The sequence below is a fragment of the Manacus vitellinus genome, unplaced genomic scaffold (assembly GCF_001715985.3).
Source record: "Manacus vitellinus isolate BGI_N305 unplaced genomic scaffold, ASM171598v3 scaffold_6_pilon, whole genome shotgun sequence".
In the NCBI taxonomy this organism is placed as follows: domain Eukaryota; kingdom Metazoa; phylum Chordata; class Aves; order Passeriformes; family Pipridae; genus Manacus; species Manacus vitellinus.
In genome coordinates, this window is record NW_021940750.1 from 16,872,910 (window position 1) to 16,893,414 (window position 20,505).

Here is a 20,505-nt window from a genome sequence, read left to right on the forward strand (position 1 = left end):
TTAGTCTCTGGAAATTCCCTTTGCATTATGAAGTTGCACCCTAAATTCTGGGATTTCTTTTTGTTCTGTGCATTTAAATTCTTTTCTGTAGCTCTCCTAATCAAATAATTAATTTTACAATGTTTATACAGCTTAAATTTCTGTCTTTCTTAGCAATAACAAAAATCTTTCTGTTTACCTTCACAGACTCACAGTAATGCTTTTCAATCTGTGTGCAATGAATCTAACATCCACAGTGATTTTAAGCTATATTCTGTGTTTTTATCTAATCTGTTTTAACTTTGAGGCCTCTAGACCATCTACAGATATATCTGCACATCTAATTGAATATATTGCAAAGGTATCTGAAGCCTCTTTTATTTGGAATAGAGATAATATATTGCAAATTTATCAATTATCAAGATTTTAGGTCTGTTTTGATTACTATTCAACAGTGGTTTAGTAAACGCTAATTCTGCACTGAATTAAGTTTTGGCATCAAAAGGATGAAGTTCCTCCTTGGCATCAGTAAGAGCTTCTTTAGAAGTTGGCTGTAGGCAGAATTTTATGTGTAAATTTGGGACACTAATTTCAAATAGCTGCAGTATGTACATACTTTCTGTTTGCTTTCCAAAACTGGTTTTGTCAAGTTTTTTTCCTCTTCTTATTCATGCCTAATTGGAAATCTATTTGTACATTTGTAGGATAACTTTGTTGCAGGATTAGGAAACGGCACAGGAAGTTCGTAAGGAAGAACTTTATTCCAACAGTGTTTAGCTAGAAATATATGGCAAGATATACTGTAGTTTCAAACAAGGATGCTTTAAAGTTTCATATGCAATTAATGTCCATCTTTTAGGGTCAAAAAGCTTTCTGAATTTCTAAGCACTCTGGTGTGTTTATTTTATTTTCCATTAAAATTTTAATTTAGAAATAAAAAGCAGTTCTTAAATGCTATAGGAAATCACCTCTAGCAAGCCGAAATGTAATCCTGCTATGGATAGTCACTAGGCTGAAAAAGCTGTTTATACTTTAAACTCTAGTCAGAATTCAGTCTTCTCAGATGTAGAAAACATTTGGTTATATTTCTGTTGCAGTTATCTTGTGTGTGTGTGCTTCTGCTCTTTCCCATCTGGTTTCAAACCAGAATCAGAGAAGAACTGATAAAACACCATTTCTTTTTCACTATAGTGACTGGAAACAGATTGAAGAAATTCAGATAAATGTCGGAACTCATTAAAGCATGACCACTTAAATTTATTTATTTTTAAGTTGGAGGGGTTGCTGCCAATTAAAATGGCAAATTTACATGCAGAAGTCTGTCTGTACTGTTTTCTGTGTGGTGTGTCAGGCAGCATGTTCATTTGGGCATGGTAACAGAACAAAATCTGAACTGCAAAGACATTCACACAGCAGCATAAAAAGTACTGGCAGTGATGTTTGATAGGACAAGAGGTAATCATTTTAAAGTAAAAGAGAGTAGATTCAGAGTAGACAGTACAGGTTGCCCAAAGAGGTGGTGGATGCCCCATCCCTGGAAACATTCAAGGTCAAGCTGGGCGGGACTCTGAGCAACCTGAACTAGTTGAAGATGTTTCTGCTCATTGTAGGGGGGTTGGAACTAGATGACTTTTAAAGGTCCCTTCCAACCCAAACCATTCCATAATTCTATTTGATTTTGGCTCAGAGTAGTTTTCCTGTGGTTTAAGGAAAGGGAAAAAATGGAAAGAAAAAAATGAAGCTGCCGGGACAAATAAAAGTATGTTTGAGGAAATTCTGATTTGTATTTTTTTTAATAAGAATTTTGATGATAAATTTTTACTGGAATTTCTTTCACTGATGTGCCTCAAGTAAGACTTGAAAGTACACTGCATTAGGGAGAAGAGAGATTATTATAATGCAACATTACAGGATGTCCAGCTAGCAGGATCAGGACCTCAGAACTGCACAATAATGATACCCAGATAACTGATGACGGCTGCCTGAAATGTCGACAATAAAGCAAACATATAAGGTATTGCTTAGGGTCTTAAAGAGGATACTGCTCAAGACAGGACAACTGCAGATACACGAAACTTTTTAACGAAGCAGAAAGAAGAAAAATATCACAATGAATGCAGGGAAAGCTGGGATGCTACACTCACATTTTAAACACTGTGTCTTTAAAGTATCATAGAAGAAATTAGAATTCCTTGGTTCTAGGTGATTCTGGATAACAGGAAAGTGGTGCTAACATTTGGCAAGAGAAGGACTTTTATTTCATCAGTTCCATTGATGAAGGCAGTTTTACCACAATCATTTTAGGGAGAGACTAGGCTTCAGGTCTCCTACAAATTAGAGTGAAACAGATACTAACAGGGGAGAGCAGTTATGTCAGTTCCTACTTGGGACACAGGATACAACATATAGATTGTTGACATGTGTAATAAATAGCATTAGGATTGGGGGTGTCAAGATTTATTTGGGGCTCTTTAGATAGTGTGGTGTTGTGGATTATTGGCACAACCAAGAGATACTGGACTCTGCAGTGTCAAAGAAATCTTCAGCACCCTTTGATGAGGAGGTTACTGATACTTTGTGCTGCAACTGATCCAGGGCACCCCTTAAGGGAGTAGCATGATAATTTGGCTGCACACTAAAACCCTGTGGTAAAAATTAGGATGAACATTTTCACATGGTAACTGTGAATCTCTCTTTAAAGGGAAAAAAAGATATTGTTGGTTGAAACCTTGTGTTTCTGGCTTCTGGACAAGTCATAACCCACTTACCTGTCCCCACACTAGAGAGTAGGATTTTATTATGGAAATAAAAACAGACCCTTAATCATCACAGCAGTCACAGGTGCCACTATAATATATTAGCTTGTTTTTAAAAAGAATATAAACCTTTTTCATTGGAAGAGCTGCTCTGTGCTGTTGATATGCTTGAATTTATGCAATGAGCTGGTAAACAGCAAAATCCATACATATCTTTAACTACACAGGCATTAGAGGTGAGCTCACAGGAAAAAAAAAAAAGAGGAAAAGGAAGGAAGAGAGAGAAGGAGGGAGGGAAGGAGAATCACAATATTTCCTCAGAGCGTAGGAAGAGATTAGAGTCCTGTTAATGGCAAAGCTACATGCTGTCTTCTCACCTGGTCTCTGTGAAACAGAAGTAGAAGGTCAAAATAGCAATAGTGTTTTGTAGTGACAAACTGAGTAGATTTCCTCAAATCATTCAGGACTGGACCTCCAATTCCATCAGGATCATTGATTTTCACATAAATGTGCATTTCACACTTTTTTGTGCATTGTACTTCTGGACTGGAGCACTGTAACTTCAAAACTCTTTCACAAAGGGCTGCAATCCAGCATAAAGATATCAACTTTACTGTGAAGAATATAGATGTACTGGATAATTATTTCAGGGCAAGATTTCAAAATATTTTTATTATTAATGAAATCTCCAGTTTATTCCATGATGTTGTTTATCCTGTGTAGTCATGGATAAGTGAATGGAAACCAAAGCTTCTATGGGTACCAGAAGAGCACAGCATAGTTTTCTGTATATTTCCATCTTGTCTTCTGTTGACTTTTGTGTCTTAAGACGGTGTTTTTGAGAATTTTTCAGTGATAAGGACATTTGAAAGGTCTCTGTTCTGTGATGTCTAATGATATAGGAACTCATAGTCTAGCTTTTACTGCTGCAAAGGCTCTCAGAGGGTCTCATCTCCATTATAAATCCATTTTCTCCAAACATGTAGGATTTTCCCTAAGACCTCTGCCCTCTGTCAAATCTGGAAAAACTAACCTTGGATTTGAATGCTGTTAGTAGGTCAGACAGATAAAGACATGCAGAGTAGAGGAACCAAATTTTAAAATTGGAAGAACCACTTCGCAATCCAGACCTTAAAAGGTTATAGTTTTGTGGGCTTTTTTCTTTTTTTTTTTTTTTCCCATGCCTCTATAAACCCAACTTCTAGTAATTAGCATGTTCTGAATTGTATCAGTCCAGACTCTAGTTGTCTTGGGGGTCACAAGAATAAGGAGTCAAGGGACAGTAAGAGATGTGGAGACTTTTATGTACTGGTCTTTACTGGAAAAGTGAATGACTGCTTTAATTTAGTCCACTGGATCCTAGAATTCTTGAGAGTGGACATATGTGGAACCACTCCACACTCCCCTAGGTGGAGAAAGAATTGTTATAGTAAATAGATCTCCTGCATTAGTACAGGGATTAATGACAGCTGGAGGAATTCTCAGCTGTTTAGGACCAGGTTCAGTCTTCTTTGTATTATAACATGCAGTAGGAGGCTGAAGATAAGAACGAGTTTTTTTGAGTTTGTTCTGTGTCCTTATTATATCTATTTTCCGTTGCCTAAAAAGTATTCTCACATGTTCTCCTTTCAAGAGTATAAATCAGAATGATATGCTAGTCAAAGAACTCAATTTCTTATATATGATCTATTTTGGTTGTTTGTATTGCCATCTAATAGATTAAATATGATAAGTGTAAGTCCCTCATCCTGTTCTTCCTTGAGCACAGCCTCGCTGCTTTATATGTATGAAATTGTGTGATGCAGGTGAGAACACATGTACTCAGGTCTGGGCTAGACATGTAATTCTAGCAAGTCCATTGTCAGGATCAATCACCAGAACATCTGAGTACCTATTGAGTGCAGGTGATATTTTAAGAATGAAATTAATTCTATATCACAAATTCTTCCCCATAATTTTTTCACCTAGCTTTTTGGATGGGCATTTAGTTACCTTTATCTGTTTGCTTTCACATACTGTCAGATTTGTAGAATCATACATAACAAAGAAGGGCTTCAAACTTACAGCTTGGGAAACAATGGGATTCACAACAATGCCTGTTGTTGCCACAATCAGTTTTGCCTGTATAGGTGCTTCTACTTGCACAGTGTTCCAGTCAGATCAAGTTCCCACAATCTCTTGCTGTGTGGTCTGAGGTGCAGGTCTGGGGACTCAATCCCTCATTCTGCCAACTCTCACTATGTATCTTAGCTCCTGCTGCTGAGTCACCTTACTCTTTCACTTTTGGCACTTATTTAGTAAATGTTATGCAAGTAGATATATTGTCAAGTCTTTTACTCAAGGCAGTGCCTCTAGGTGCACAAATGCATAAGTGATTGTAACATTTGTACCACCTAAGGGCAGAAACCACTTACATTCAAACCATATGTATCCAAAGCAAAACCAGTCCACAGATAGGTATACACTTAATCCTGACCGACAATGATCATTTTCTCAGGGTAAGAGATACACAGGGTAATCTCTGTATGACAAGTCTCATCCTAAATAGACATATTTGATTGTATTACATGGCACACAGTTGTTGGAATTACAATCTGCTGTCCAAACAGTCTTGAACCAGCACTAGGAATCCCATAAAATGGAGGGTAGGAGCTCATCAGGAATAGGCATCATTAAGATGAAAGTTCAGTGCTTTAATACGCACCTTCCACAGGGTAGTTTGGGATTTTACACAACTATAATGACCTTCCAGAAAAAAAAAATAAAAATTGCTATCTACAAGGCAGAGATCCTGAAAAGTCATTTATTGCCTTTGTACACAAAAAATTGTCAAACTCTTAATCTCTGATTTTTTTCTTGAACTCCCATCACTTAGGGGTTTTTAATCTTGTTGTGATTCTCAAGCTCACCTCTGATCCTTGTCAATCTATTATCAGTGAATAAAACTGGAAGAATATTTTAGGAACTCGACTGCCTCCTTTAAACATTATTCTTGGCTCTGAACTTTTCTCTTCTACACTCCACTTTTGCAACGGTTATGATCTGGAATAAAATATGCTTTTTTCCTAATCAAGTAGTAAAACTGCCACTGCAAGTTTTTGCTGCTTTGGATACATAAACTTACTTATTCTTTAAGTCTGTGAAAGGTGCATCTGAGGAATCAGTAAAGTTTACTCCTCTTCCTTCATTTCTTGGCTTTGAGCTATAAAGCAGACATCCTTATTATTGACAAATTTATTTTTTGGCACTTCCTTATTGTCATAAATTGCATTCTGGCCACATAAGCAACAGGCATGAAGATGACAAATTAGGAAACTGGCATCAAAGTCCATTCTAACCACAACCTTTGAGTTTGTCCCCTTTCCTCTTCTTTTTTACTGTAGTTGTTTTGGTGCCAAGTGCACATTGCTTTGTTGTCAAATATGTGTCATTAATTCAAAAGGAATCTATGGTGATGTAGTCATATAACCATTATAGTGAACTGTGGAAAAATGGCAGTGGTATAAGGGTTGAAAACAGGGATTTCTACGTGTTTGATGCTGGGATTTTTACTCAGTGGTAAAAAGCTTGTAGCGCAAGGAACACTGCAATGTCTTATGCCTTTTTATTTTACTTGGGCTTCTGTTTTGGGTGGGTGTCTTTTTGTATTGGTGGATTTTTTGTTTTATTTTTTTGTGTTTGGAGTTTGTTTGTTTGTTTGTTTTGCACGGGATTAAAAAGACGGAAGAGAGGAATAAAGCTTTTACAGATTTGTGTGAGTCAGTAGATAATCAAACTTTAGTTGCTCATTTTTATTCATGTGTATCAAATACCTCGCATGTAAAATCCTATTTCCCAGCACAGTACTCTGGTTGTCTCATAGTACTTAATTGTGAAAGCCCAAGGTCAGATTTTTCCGCCTAAGTAGTTATGCTTTTGCATGTTTGTTGGTATTGCTGAAGGATATTGCTCTGATATCTTAATAATGAGAGCACAATAGAAGTGTACTAAGGCCAGATTTCTGTCAGCCATCATTTATGCCTTTTATTTTAACCTCCCATTCAAGAATGGTTGCCATGTTGAAATGAAACTTACTTTTTTGTTTCTTTCTTTAGTAAATCATGGGTTTTATACCATGTTGTAACACATTAAATAAATAATGCAATTATATATATATTCTGAGAGGGACTGTTTTCTTTTGTAAATGTCAATTGCATCCAATACTGTCTCTCTTTAAAAAAAAAAGTAAAATATTTTTGCTGTTATTGAATGTAGTATGTCTAATTGGTGACAGGCTTTGTCCTCAAATTAATGCTCAGCTCCAGTTATAATATCATTATGTCATAACACTGAAAAATTCTAATTAAGATGATCTGTTTGCCAGGAAAAAGTTTAGTATATCAATTAATCTGTTTTATCAGGGGGAGTATTCCCTTCCCCAACCCCTAACTCCTGATCACAGCCTGAATGATGAGAAAAACATCACAGATGCATGCTGCATTGGACAAAGAACACATGCATGCATTTAAATCATGTATATCTTACTTTTTACTGATGTAATTGTGAAATATGTTCTTTTTGCATTCATAATTAGGGGGTGGAACAGATGGTGAAGGCTTAGTTTAAAATAATCTGTCATTAAAATAACCTAGCCTACTGGTAATTCTTCACTCTAACTGGAGTTTAGGTCAGGGTAACAGGGGGTTTTGCAACACTGGAATACACTAGAAAGAATTAGGGACTTCATGGATAGTATGAAATATGAGGATATTCTCCAGAAGGACACTGTAGTAAGACTCCAGTGAATTAAATTTGCCTGTATTGGGAATATGCAAAAATGGCTGGGACAAAATTCCTCTGACAAATATAAATCCATTTACTATGATGCATTATACATAAGCGCACATTCGGTCAAAGTGGTACAGTGGGTTTCATATCCTGTGAAGAAATAACCTCACTATGCTTCAAATATTGTAGAAGGCACTTAGTATTTTGGGTTAAAAACCTGCGCTTTACAGTTTTGTATTATTCTGATGTCAGAGGATATAAATTATAATTATTTTCATTATTATTCAGAGGTGCTGTAGCTAGTGACTTTTGTGTCTCACTTCATGTCTACCACATTGACTTGCTGGTATGTGACAAAGGAAAGCTTGTATCAGTCCTGTGTGGCTAGTTTGGAACAGTTTTCAGAAATAAGAAAACTGGCTTAGTAAATCAGATACTTCCATGTCTTTAAAGCATTTATTTTAGTGTTCCCTCCAAGATTTCATTCTTTAACAGCTTTGAAGAGAGCATATAGATTTCAGCATGGTATTATGAAAAATCTTCTTGAGGAGGGGCAAGCATTAACATTTGTGTCGGTTCTTTTTCATCTTAATCCAACCTTGGTTAATAATCAGAAAATTCTACATAGTGGGTAAGAAGATGTAATTAACCCTTTGACCCCAGAATCTTAATTGGTGCCTGTTGAAAACAGTGGGACAGTTAAAAAAAATAAATTAAAAAGTAGCCTGTGGTGATTGAAACAGCATAATACATAATGGTTTTCTGAAATAAAAAGTACTTGGAAGCTTCAGCTTTAATCACATTTTGCATAAAACTGGTAAATGTAGGTTTAAACAAGAAGTTGTCAGTCTACCTTAAATTGGGTTGTGCTCAAAATTGGCATTTGAGGTCACCTTGACCCTTTCTCAGCTGCCACACTAGATGGGATAGGACTGGTTTTATGACAGTCAACTTCATTTATTTAAAAAAAAAAAAAAAGATAATTGAACTCAAGAATATTTTCCTAACAGAAGACACTCTACCCTTATATTCATGCCCTCTCCTTCCATGAAAATAGGGCATGTTATGAAAAAACAGTTACCTTTGCAGGCCCTATTTATAATTAACTGTGGAATGTCCAAAACAGAAATCCTATCTGCCTTTGAACTACAGTGAAACTCTTCAGAAATTCTAGCTGGAAATTACACTGTGGCACTCATTTGAAAAGAGAGATTTGAAAGCTGACTAAATCCAGTATCCTTCTCTCATTTATTGTGTCCTCAGTAATACATAGGTGATATGAATAATACTTCCAGAGTTTTCTTATTGAAAGAAAATTTTTTGTGAATATATAGTATACAATGATATCACATACTCTTCTGTAGTATATAACATAACCTGTGTGATGTTGCCTTACACCTTCTCTGAAGTCTGCTGCTCTCTTGGCATGCACAAAGGATGTACGCTTTATGAAAAATTGAAAAATTTCAACACGCATTACTTAAATAATAAATATTCATAAATAATACCTATGAATAACGAATGAGACAGTCCTTCAGAACTAATGTTTGACCTGTAAAAGGAACAACAACATTGTCACAAAAATGGTCCGTCTCAGCCCTTTCATACTGGTGGGAGGAACTGCCTTGCACTGGAAGATGGTTAGTTTTCCTCCTATTTTTATTGTAATTTTTCTTAGGTATTGAAACTTGAGCTTAGTATTTGAGGTTTTTGTTCTAATGTCTCTATGTTTTAGGCATGGAAGTAGTTAAGTGTCCATTAGCTGTTAATTAGTGGCTTTTTCAAAATACGATTAAATAAACGTTCTGATTTTGCTCTATTGAAAAAAATGCTGAATTCAGTCAGTAATGGTATCCAAGCATTACTTCAAAGAAGCAGGAAAAGAAATGGAGAAGGAATGACTAACCATGATTTATTAGTCTCTGTTGGCTTAATGAACAAATTTTATGGCACAGGAGGCGACCAATCCCATAAGAAATCAAAGGTGTTGGTATGCTGCACTGGCTTTGCCAGTCCTTCAGTGGTGCCTCCTTACTTGGAGGTAAAAGTAAGGAATAGTCTCACAGAAAGAGAAGAAAAGACTAAAGAATTAAAACTGTTTAATTGAAATGAGAGAATCAGAGTCAATGGGATGGAAAAGTAGCAAGTGCTTAAGACTACTAATACTTCTCGCTTCAACTCTCTTCCCACTTGCTGATGACTTTCAAACTTTAGCTATGGAGGCTGAAATTTCTTTGTACAGCTATGTTGACCAGAGATAGTTTTATTTGTTTATATTTTTCCAGAAAAACTATTTTCACCCAGTTTCAAAACAGCACTGAGGGAAACATTTCTACCTAATTAGTACTATAAGCTTCCTTCAATTTTTTGTTTCATTAAGAAGTCTATATTCCTAAATAAGATCATGTGTATAAAAGAAGCAGAAAAGCCGTCAGTGACTCAGAGAATTAATTTTTTTCTGTTCTTGCAAAACTCTATCAAGATATACCAGATAATTACATACTAATGCAATGTACTAAACAGACCAGATCATAAGTACGTTCCAACTGCATGTAACTCTCTCAAATAGCAAAGCAAGGGGACTGCACTAAAATCCTGGCTATATAAAAAACTGAGAAGAGGAAAGTTGTTTCTGTATGATACACAAATAACCTGTAAAACATCTTTCCTCAAGATATCATTAAGCCAAGAATTTAACAAGATTATAAAAAAAAAATTCTAAGGAAGATCGGATATCATAATTGTGCCAACTACTAACAACAATAGGTTAGAAATAAACCTCTGGTAGCCTTGTCATTGCCCATATGGATATTCCAAACACTGTTCTGAAGAGTCTAGGTACATCCTATAAGACAGGAAAATGAACAGCTACAGATAGGCTGTTGGTCTCGTTCAGTTGTGGCAATTTGTTGTTGCTTGTGGAGAATGACGTTCCATACAGGTGGCCAAGGAGTCAGTGTCATGCTTCTCAGTTTTATCTCTCACAGAGAGTTAAACCAGTTTCCTCAAAGGAATATGGGACAGAGCATCAGGAAAACTTAAAGCAAGCCCTTTAAAGATTTACTCTTCTGAATAAAAGAAATTGTACATAGTGGGGGAGATCAGATGTGCAAAGGTTTTGATTGTCCTGGTATGGATCTAAGTTTGAACTTCACTGTTCCAAATTTTCCACCTGTTACTGATGTTAAGAATGCAAGGAACTGATGTTAATAATTTGAAAAAAAAAAAAAAAAAGATGATTTATAAGAGGTCATAAATGGCTTGCATAATATAAATGTTTTTACATGAAGGAAATCTATGCAGATTTACATTTTTATTAATTCATAAATATAAATTAGGGTCTTTCTTTAATGCAGTGTCTTTAGTGAGAGTTTGTTTTCCAATATGGGGTCTATTATTTTTAGAAAACTCAGATTTTTGAACTAATTCCACCACCTACTACATCAGAGAAGGGGAACATTTGCCAAAGACAGCTTCTGAATAGCAGCCTGTTGGAAATTAATCAAGAAGCAGAAGAATAGAGAAATAAAACCTCTCAGAAATCACTGTTGTGTATTTGAAAAGGAGTGAAATGATTACATGACTGTTTCACCCTATATCTCCATCAAATTTATGTGTTTTTCTTCTTTTGCCTTCCAAAACCAGGTTGATCCATGCTACAATTATATTTTCACTTTACATGTACCTTTGTCACAAGGAAATATTTGGGATGGGATTTTTGGGATTGTTCCTTGTTCCTCCCAGCTTTTGGGCTGTTTCATATTTTCTGACTTGTTTTAGCATTTCTAATTTCTGTACTTTTGTGATTTTACTTTGCAATAGCAAGTGTTTGCCAGTAATCACTCCCATTAAAGGTAAAAAGGTAAAGGCACGAATAGCTTATGAAAGGCAGTTTCTTCCTAGTGTAGGTTTGCTCTTATTCGTAGAGGTGTATTTCTGTCTTGATGTGCAGTGATTTACTCCATGTGTCAGGTTAGAATATAGTTCTTTGTTTATTAACTGCACTCATGTTTCAAAAGGTATGCATTAATCACTGCAGTTGTATTTTGATTTTTGCAGTTGCAATGGAAACCACATCCAAAGACTTGAACCTGTCAAAGTAAAATCTGATCTAGAGTTTTACAACGAAGGGATGAAATTCATAACATTTCTAGAGACTTAAGCTGTAAACATATTTGACAGTAATCTGCTGATTGGCTTTGTTTGTTGTCTCACAAAAGGAAAATGTGAGGGGGTGGGTGTGTGTGCGTGCACGTGCGTGTATGTGTGTAATCCTCAATTAATTTACAAATTATTGAGGTCCATAGTGGTTTGAGTGATGACAGGATTTTATTTTCTCCTTTTCAGTTTTTTGGAAGTGGAAATTGTCTGCTTTGATTCTGAAGGATGGGGGGATGTGATCTTTTTATATACGATTCAATTGGAAGGTTATTTGTTTTCCTTATTTATTTCTTCCTGTTAAAAAAAAAATTATTTTTCTGTATTTCTTCTGTCGAGCAAATGAGATAAATTTTATCTAGTATATGGCAGATGTAAGCACAACAGTAAGTCCTTCAACTTAGTAATATACTCATATGCTGTTTATTAAAATGTGGGCAGAATATAAAGGAATTGTCTTAGGAGTTCAAATTAAAGCCACTCTCATAACAATCAGAACATTTTCCTCAATTTACTCTGTGATGTCTTTGTTTGAATCTATTTCTATCTGTCATTTGGAGGTTTTTATTAATCTATTCACTTTTTTTTTCCCCTTACTCTGTAGTCCCTGGATGGATTTGTATTTGCACTAAATCAAGAAGGAAAATTTTTGTACATTTCAGAAACTGTCTCCATCTATTTAGGCCTGTCCCAAGTAAGTACATGCTTTCAATTCTAGAGCATAACTGTGTATGATGCATTATTCTGTTTATCATTCTTAAGGAAATAATAATTTTGCTTTTGTATTTTGCATGAATTATTGAATTATTTGTTTAAAGCTGCATCTTGTTCATCCTGAGACACAACTGAAAAATCTGTCTATGAGTATTGGATGTTGAGATGTGTCTGAAAACTTTTTGCCACAAAGGATCATTATTAATTTATTGAGAACAAATGAAGTTTCTTTTCTCAGTTGTTTTGAACTTTAAACCTCTATACCTGATAGGAAAGGGACACTCTAATAGTACTTCCCTTGTGTCCTATTACTGGATGTTTATGGAGTACCCTGCATTATCCAGGGAGCTGACACGATGACAGGGAGTCATTTGGAGTCAAGAAATGCTGAAAGAGACCATTAAAATGTCTTGCAGGGAGGGTTCCAACAAGGACACATTTTGATGCTTTCACAAATGCTCAGTAATATGAAGAAATGAATTTATAAAATATAATAGTTTTTGTTTGTTGTTTTTTTTTCATTTAATTGCTGACAACTGTTTTTCAAAGATTAAAAGGCAGGACAGAAGTTAGTTGTTAATGTTTATTCCTAATCTTGCGGCATTCAGAAATGTTTAGGCAGGATAGCTTCTTTCTGCCTGCACTTAGAAATGCAGTAGAAAGTTTTTGCATGATGATTTTCAGAGTAGGATAATCTACTTCTATTGCAGTCACCCTAAGGAGAAAAAAAACTCTGAAGTAATATTTATTTCAGCTCCTTTAAATTGGGACCCATACTGCTATGAGGAAGCACCTATTAGCACAAGCTACTGTCAGTTTTGCTGTATCCCACCAACAATGAAACAGGAAATTTTAACATTTGGTGCCAAAAAAAGACTAATTTTAAATATTATCTGGTGAGAATCTGAATAGAGTTTCATTAATTCCTCATAGAACATGCAAGCAATTGGCTGTAATAAGTTCAGTAATTGTTATTTTGTGATGACTTTGGCAAACCCAATGCTAGAAATGGAAACAAGAGCTGTTTCTAACTCATATCAGTATTCTTGTCTCTCATTAAAGTCCCTTGTTTTGTAATAGACTTTAATCCCTGACTTAATCTGTTTGGGAGTTAGTGTGAGGAATCTCACATTTTGAAATCAGTGCACCACCATGTTGATAATACAGTAAAGAATTGGAACTTTAATGTTTATTATTGTCTTATGTTCATATTAATCTGTTTTATGCATAGTATCCAACAAAGTTTAATAAGCCAGTAAAGAAGAAGGATGGATAATTAGTTTAAGCAGGTAAATGCTAATTAGGAAACTCCTGAAAGGCATCCATTATACACTAGCTTAAAACAAATTTTACAGCCCTGGTTAGTGGTGTAATCCAAATTCTGTCAAGGCAACTGCATTTTCTGTAATTGAGATGTGTATGTTTGCTTTGCATAACAGATGGCTCTGTATGCTTAGACTGATAGCTAGGAAAATAATAATTGCATTATTCTGGCCAAAAGAATATTAGCTCTTGGGTTTTGGCCATTTCAGTCAGTCCTCCTGCCAGCACAGCATATGCACATATATGGATTGGATTTTCAAGGAAATTGATGCATCTGGAATAGTGCGGCCATCTGAAATATCATCTGTTCAAGAAAAATTTGGCTTTAACCCTATGCTAGTCTCTTGTTAAAAGCATTTTCTGCCACTGTCTTTTTAACTGTAAGAGTTGGTAAATCTTTCCATACTCAGAACTCACACAGTGTTGTTAGGACTTTACACTTAATCTTTATCCACATACATATTTCAGGAAAGTGTTCAGATAAATAAATGAATTATCTTTGCATGTTAGAGTATTTGATATATCAGGACAAACATTTCCATGTGTTCACCACTGAAAGTACTGATGGAAAAGCTACCAAAAATCAGAACAAGGACTATGGATTTTTATACAATAGTAAATGAAATCTACCGAAATCTACTAAAATATGTGAGATTTTTGCTGTTCTTCTCTTCTGTCTTTATGGAGACATTTTATACTTCTCAGACCTCCTGTACTTGTATTTTTAATATTTTATTCTCTTGCTATAATATTTTATAGATAGTTTCTTAATTACTTCAAAAGAAATGCTGTAGCTACTTATTACTAAATCACTAGTCAAAGCTTATTTGTTACAAAAAATACCAGCAAGAATATTCATAGAACCATTTCTCAAACTATCCATGGAAATGCTACTGTTTGCACTATAAAGACTTAAAATACTTGTGAATTCTGAATTTCTGGATTTGTGCTGTGTGATACATGTGGCATTGCATTTCTTGCACTGCAGGTAAACGTTGATATGACCCTATCCTTATACTCCCAAACTACGTATTTATAGAGAACTTCTAGGTAGTTTTCAACTTCAAATCTGGATATGTATTATAAGGATTTTTATTTGAAACCTCTTCATCAAGTGCTGACTGTGGAGTCTTGCTTTCTAGTCAAATGACTTCTCTAAGACTTCATCCTTGTTTAGTTCAGCTTTTTTCCTTTTTTTTAACTGGTATGCGTGGAAGTAGTGTACAATATATTTTGTACTTGCAAAGCAAAATCTTATGTCTCTTAGCTAAAGGAAAACAGTCCTTTTACTGAATCTCAGTAGGTAAAAACAGTTTTTCACAGAACCCAATTTTTCTCTTTTCTGAACATTTAGAGCCAGTGGTGCAAAACAAATGGAAGCTGATGTTCTAAGATAGCTCCAGGACTAATAGTAAAGAAATCTGATAAAACAATATCTTGGGAGGCAGCCTGGCAATGATGATAATAAAGTTACCTCTGGCAAAAGGAACAGTATATTTGCACAGTAAACAAAAATTACAATAAATACAGTTTTGACATTACAATGAATATACCTTGCATGTAGATAGCCACAACATATATTTTTGAACACTTTATCTACAAGCTAATGCTAGCCAAAAATTTTAAGTTAGTTTGGCAGATATAGATTTTTAGACCATACTGGAATTGCAACAAAAGCAGTTTCAGAGAACATGAAAAGTAGAGGGAAAGACATAGTTAGTTGAAAATAATGAGTGAGGTAAGGTAAAGAATCAAAGCAGCAGAAATGGACCAAAAATCTCGCAGTTATACCCTCAGTCTGTATAAATTGTCATGGTTCAGTTATACTTGAGGCAAGCTGAAATAATTCAACATACCTTTTACTTCTTTCAGGAACTTTAGTATTTGTGGAAAGACTCAGACATGTCTAGAAATGTGCAGTATGACCAGGATTTCTTCCTGGGTTGGACAACATGACCTGTGATAGTGTAGCTTTCCCTTTTGTCAATACAAACAGCTTTTTATGCTGCATCTCTGTAGTGATGTTTGTTCTTCATGTATATCTAGTCTCGGGCATTTTCCAAGTCAGTAGCTAACTTCTGATATCAGAGTAACTGCCATCTTTGGAATACTCAGGCCCTGATTCCTTTTAGAATTGCAATGAGATTTCAAAAGAAAATGGCTAAAAAGTCACCATATCTGGACATTGAATAGGCCTTCAAATCACTCCTTCCAGCACTTAGAAGTCATTATCAGTGCTTACCTAAGAGATTTCAATTCATTTGAAAAGTCTCTGTGTTTGAGGCTTAGACCAAAAATATGCTGAAATGTAAATAGTAACATAAAAGGGGTAAAATCTATCCAGAACCAGACAGAAAAAATATTTCTTATCTGGAAAGGAAAAAAATTGTCAGACATAGGATGTTTCAAGGTCAAAAATATTATTGAAGTGTAGAAAATATTATGGGTTGATAATCTGTCTAGGATGCTTTTGCTTTCAGGAAACTAGTCACCTCTCACCAACAGTTGTACGCAACAAAGATATTATGTATTGTTTCCCCTCTGTGAGGTCCACACCTTAAAGTAAAACATTTCCTACTTGTCCAGGACATAGAGCAGGTTTGCAAATTGGCCTGTTGAAAAGAGAACTCACTAAAAAGGAACAGTGCAGCTGCTAGCATAATAGGAGATAGATAATAGAGATGAAGAAGGAAGAAAAAAAGAATAAATTGTGGATAATTTATCCTTTTTAAAACAAGGCAGGCAAAACCAACAGGTATATTACATGTGTACTCTGTTACTAGTAGCATAACCTATCTCCTTATTTTGGCTTTCTGTGCATTTGTTCTATGAAATGGCAAATAAAATTATAGCTACAGCACACAAGTGCAAGGTCAAATAAATGACAGTACTCATTCTATTTGTGAAGCTATTCTGAAAAGGAACCATGGTGCCAAATGTGGTTTATTTGAATAATAAAGAAGAATTAGATTCCCCTGATAACTTGGCTGAGGGCCAATAAATCACTGGAGGTTAAGAATGCTTTGCAACTGCCATGTATTTCTTTTGCTTTTACAAAGCACAAACCTCAACTACTATGCTCTACCTGTTTTTCAATGCAAATCGAGGTTAGTAGATGGTTAAAGAATTGCTTTTGTGCTCTGTTTGCTTAAAAAATATTATAAGGCAATCTTGGAGCTTTCATTCTGTAAGTTCTACCTTATTTTCCTCCTATACTATTATCTAAATAATAATAATAATGATAATGATGATGATTATATAAAAATTCCAAGGGAAAAAAAAAGAAAAGCAAAAGCCAGGAGCTTCACAGGAAAATTGCAATTTTTTTAAGCAAATTCAGACAATAACTAATCCAGGAAAGAATTTGCCTTTTTTTTTTTTTTCCTTGTATTGCTGTCATTGTTTTAGTGTTCTGAATGTAAATTTCTATATGAAATGAGCATTTGTGCTCGTTTAGTAAATTGGTGCACTAGCATTGTTAACTTTTTAATAGTTTTTTCCCCTTTAAAAATGGCAAATAAAAGCCTGAGAAATTCTGTGTTGGTCATGCGGGTTTTTAAAAATTTTTTCTTTAACATTCAGTATAAGAAAATTAATTTACTCTTGTCTTTTATGCTAAAAGAAGTGAGCAAGGAAGGAGCTCTATTGAAATAGAGCAGCTCTGAGGATTTTGAGAGCAGTAAGAAAATATAAGTATCAAAATAATTCAGAAACAGTACAAGGCACAGTGGCACATTATCAATTTACAACATTTAAATTGATAAATGCTTGGTGGTGAAGGCCTACAAGGGCACTTTGAAAAGCAAATAGCGACCTGCTGAAGAAATTGATTTTTTCCCCCCCGAAAATGACTGCATGATGCATCATTTGACTGCATGCTGTCCAAGTGCTTGACAGAGATAATCTCAGCAATCCCACGGGTGACCTTATCGTTCTCACCAGGGCAACTTTGTCTAGGTTCTGACTTTGTGCATGTCAAGGTTTCCTCAGGCAGGATCCTTAGGGGGAAAAAGTTCTTCTGTTCGATCCAGATATTGAACCACTCTTGAAGGCATTCCCCCACCCCCAAAAAGGCAAGCTTGTTTCTTTTCTTCATAATTATGAATGAACTGAACAAGAGAAAATATCTATAGACACAGTATCTTTGCTGAAGCCATTATTGCCTTTTCAGTGTAGTTTAGTTTAGCTCTTAAAGGAGAAGGGATACCTGCCATTAGACTTTATCAGACACAGTTGAAAGACCAAAATGTATGGCACTCTTCTACGTAACAGGCATATCTCCCCCGCTTTCTTTTTCACACTCACTGTTTGCAGCTTTATTTTTCTCATGAGAAGATTTTGCCATTGTCACAGTATTTCATATCAGTGCCTAAATTTTTTTTTCTTTATGCTGTTTTAATTGGTGAGGTGTTTTTAATCCCTATCCCAACCTAAGAACTTTTAAGACAACTCAAGTGCAAATGACAAACTGACAGAAGTCCTGCACATCAACATCAATATGCATAATTTTGCATAGACACTCTGTAACAACCTTCACTGTATGGTCATGAAGTGATCCAAAACACTTAACCTGTTTTATCTGGTTGTTACAAAACTGGTTTTGTCTAGCACAGAGGAATATATTGCCCAGGCTGTGAAAAATAAAGGCATTTAAAGATTTGCAGGATTTTTTAAAGTACCTTATATTATAAACAAATTATTTTTCATTTGCAGTTAGTAATTGTTAATTATAATTACTGACTAGGGATCTGTTGAAAGCAGCAGATGTAATGCTCTGTTTGGTACCCCAAAGCTGCTTTACCCACTGCCTTTGACACCCACAGTTCACCATATTCAACCTCTTTTACCTCCTTCTTTCATCCACAACATTAATTCTGAGTGAACAAGACGTGCTTCCTTGCTTTTGACAAGATTTGCTGCAGTCTCATGCGACAAAAACCCAACACTCATTCCAGATTCAGAAAGTAGGATTTATAACAGCATTTTAATTTAATGTTGGATGTCGAACATATAAAGAGATCACAGTAGTACTAGAGCTGAAAATTGATGCCTTTTTTATTAGTGTCCTCTCAGAAGTGGGTGAGCTGCTGTTTGTGCAATGGAGCACAGAGCACCACAGTCAGATGAATGAGGATATGCTATCTGCAAGGAATCATATTTCAAACCACTGTCTGCTTCTATTGATGTGCTCAGAGTTGAAAGGTTATGCTAGTAAATGCCATCAGAATTTTCAGTGTTAGAAATCTGTGGAATAATCCGCTGACTGTCACTTTGTAGTCAGTCTGAATGCAATATACAGTGGAGCTTTAATAATTTTTTTTTAAGTGAAATTAACTTATTGTTACTGATCGCATTGTTTTGCTTATTCTTCTGCAGTGTGTTTAAATACTGCCAACAGTATTGTCTCATAGGCTCCACTGAATATAGCTCTCTGTTGAGTTAACTAAAGGAATCCAGAATGTCATTTTACATGAGAGTTATGTTTCCCTTATTTATTCTTTTGAACATATTTTACCAGCCATTGAGGCTGGAACATAGAAAACCTCTATGCAGAAGGGATTCACTGGTTAAAATGAATCACATGGATTCTCCGTACAATAAAATATAGCATCACTGGTTTAACACTTGAGGGCTGAAGACTTTTCATGTCACTTAATAATTTCTAGCATTTGCTGTTAAAAAAAAAATTGATAAGGTATTTTCATTGCTATTTTTAACTCTTTCAAGTACTGAGTAAGACTGCAAACACTGGCAATCAGACAATTTGCTTTCTGATGGATGCAGTGTTTTCTGATTATTTTAAGAAAAATGTCTGGGGAAAAAGGTGAAGACAAATTATGTATTTTATGTTTCTCTCTCCTACTACAGCAAAAACAAAAAGTTTTCCTGAATTAACATCATATTATCCAAATTAGCTACAGAGTAGTTTGACATCTTTTTTTTGCATTACATTGTAACGTAATTGTGTGGAAGTTGGAGAATATTCTTATATGTAGTTACTCAGTAAAACAAACAATTGTGGAATAATTAAGGAAAAAAAATAGGTACTGGTGGGAAACATACCCATATGTCATATTTTCCATACTATCCCAGCACATTAGAGATGAGGAGAAAAAAAACCTTAAAAGGTAAGTAAATATTCTACCTTTTAAGAGTAAGGTCAAAAAGTCATTCTACTGATGAGTGATCAAAATTTCATTTCTAAAAATAAATTATAAATAAATTATAATTAATAGGTTTTTATTAATATTAAGAAAATATGCCTTTCAATGCTTATAAGATGCACTGATTATAAACTTTGATACTCTTTTACATCTGTACTTGAGTGAGCGCCGATGAAAATCATGACTCAAATATTTTGCAATGTATGAAATGTCTCGAGATTTGTAGCAGTGCAGCAGTAGGGGTTCACTTGACAGAATTCCCATCCCAAGCACTTGAGAAAGGGTGGGTCTATCCACAGAAACTTGGCTTAAGGTTATGAATAAATAAAACTGCCCATATGTATTAACAACACAATCACTGAATGGATCTTGGCTAAAAACAGTGCTGTGAAAATGAAATAAAAAAACCCAACCTACTTTAAACTCAAATCGGTTCAGTGATATCTTCAACTGAAATCCTTGCTGACAGTTCTACCAGTCCAACTAAGAGGTTGCATATGAAAGCACAAGATCAGGAAGAAGTAGCTCAGGAAAAGGATAGGAGATACATCTTAATCTGCTTTTGCATCATGTATTTTTACAGCCTTGGTCAGAGCTTTACTTGCTCTGTCTTCAGTCAGAGTAATACTAATGTGGGAAGAGAG

General features: G+C 35.1%; 1 protein-coding gene across 2 annotated transcripts in view; it reads left to right on the top strand.

Annotated features, from left to right (window-relative positions):
• The window catches only part of NPAS3 (neuronal PAS domain protein 3), a 607,971-nt gene that overhangs the window by 412,874 nt on the left and 174,592 nt on the right, over nt 1-20,505 (top strand). For both annotated transcript variants that reach the window (XM_018082872.2, XM_029964290.1), the window contains one exon: nt 12,265-12,354. In XM_018082872.2, the coding sequence (XP_017938361.1) occupies nt 12,265-12,354 (90 nt within the window). The remainder of the gene's footprint in view (nt 1-12,264; nt 12,355-20,505) is intronic.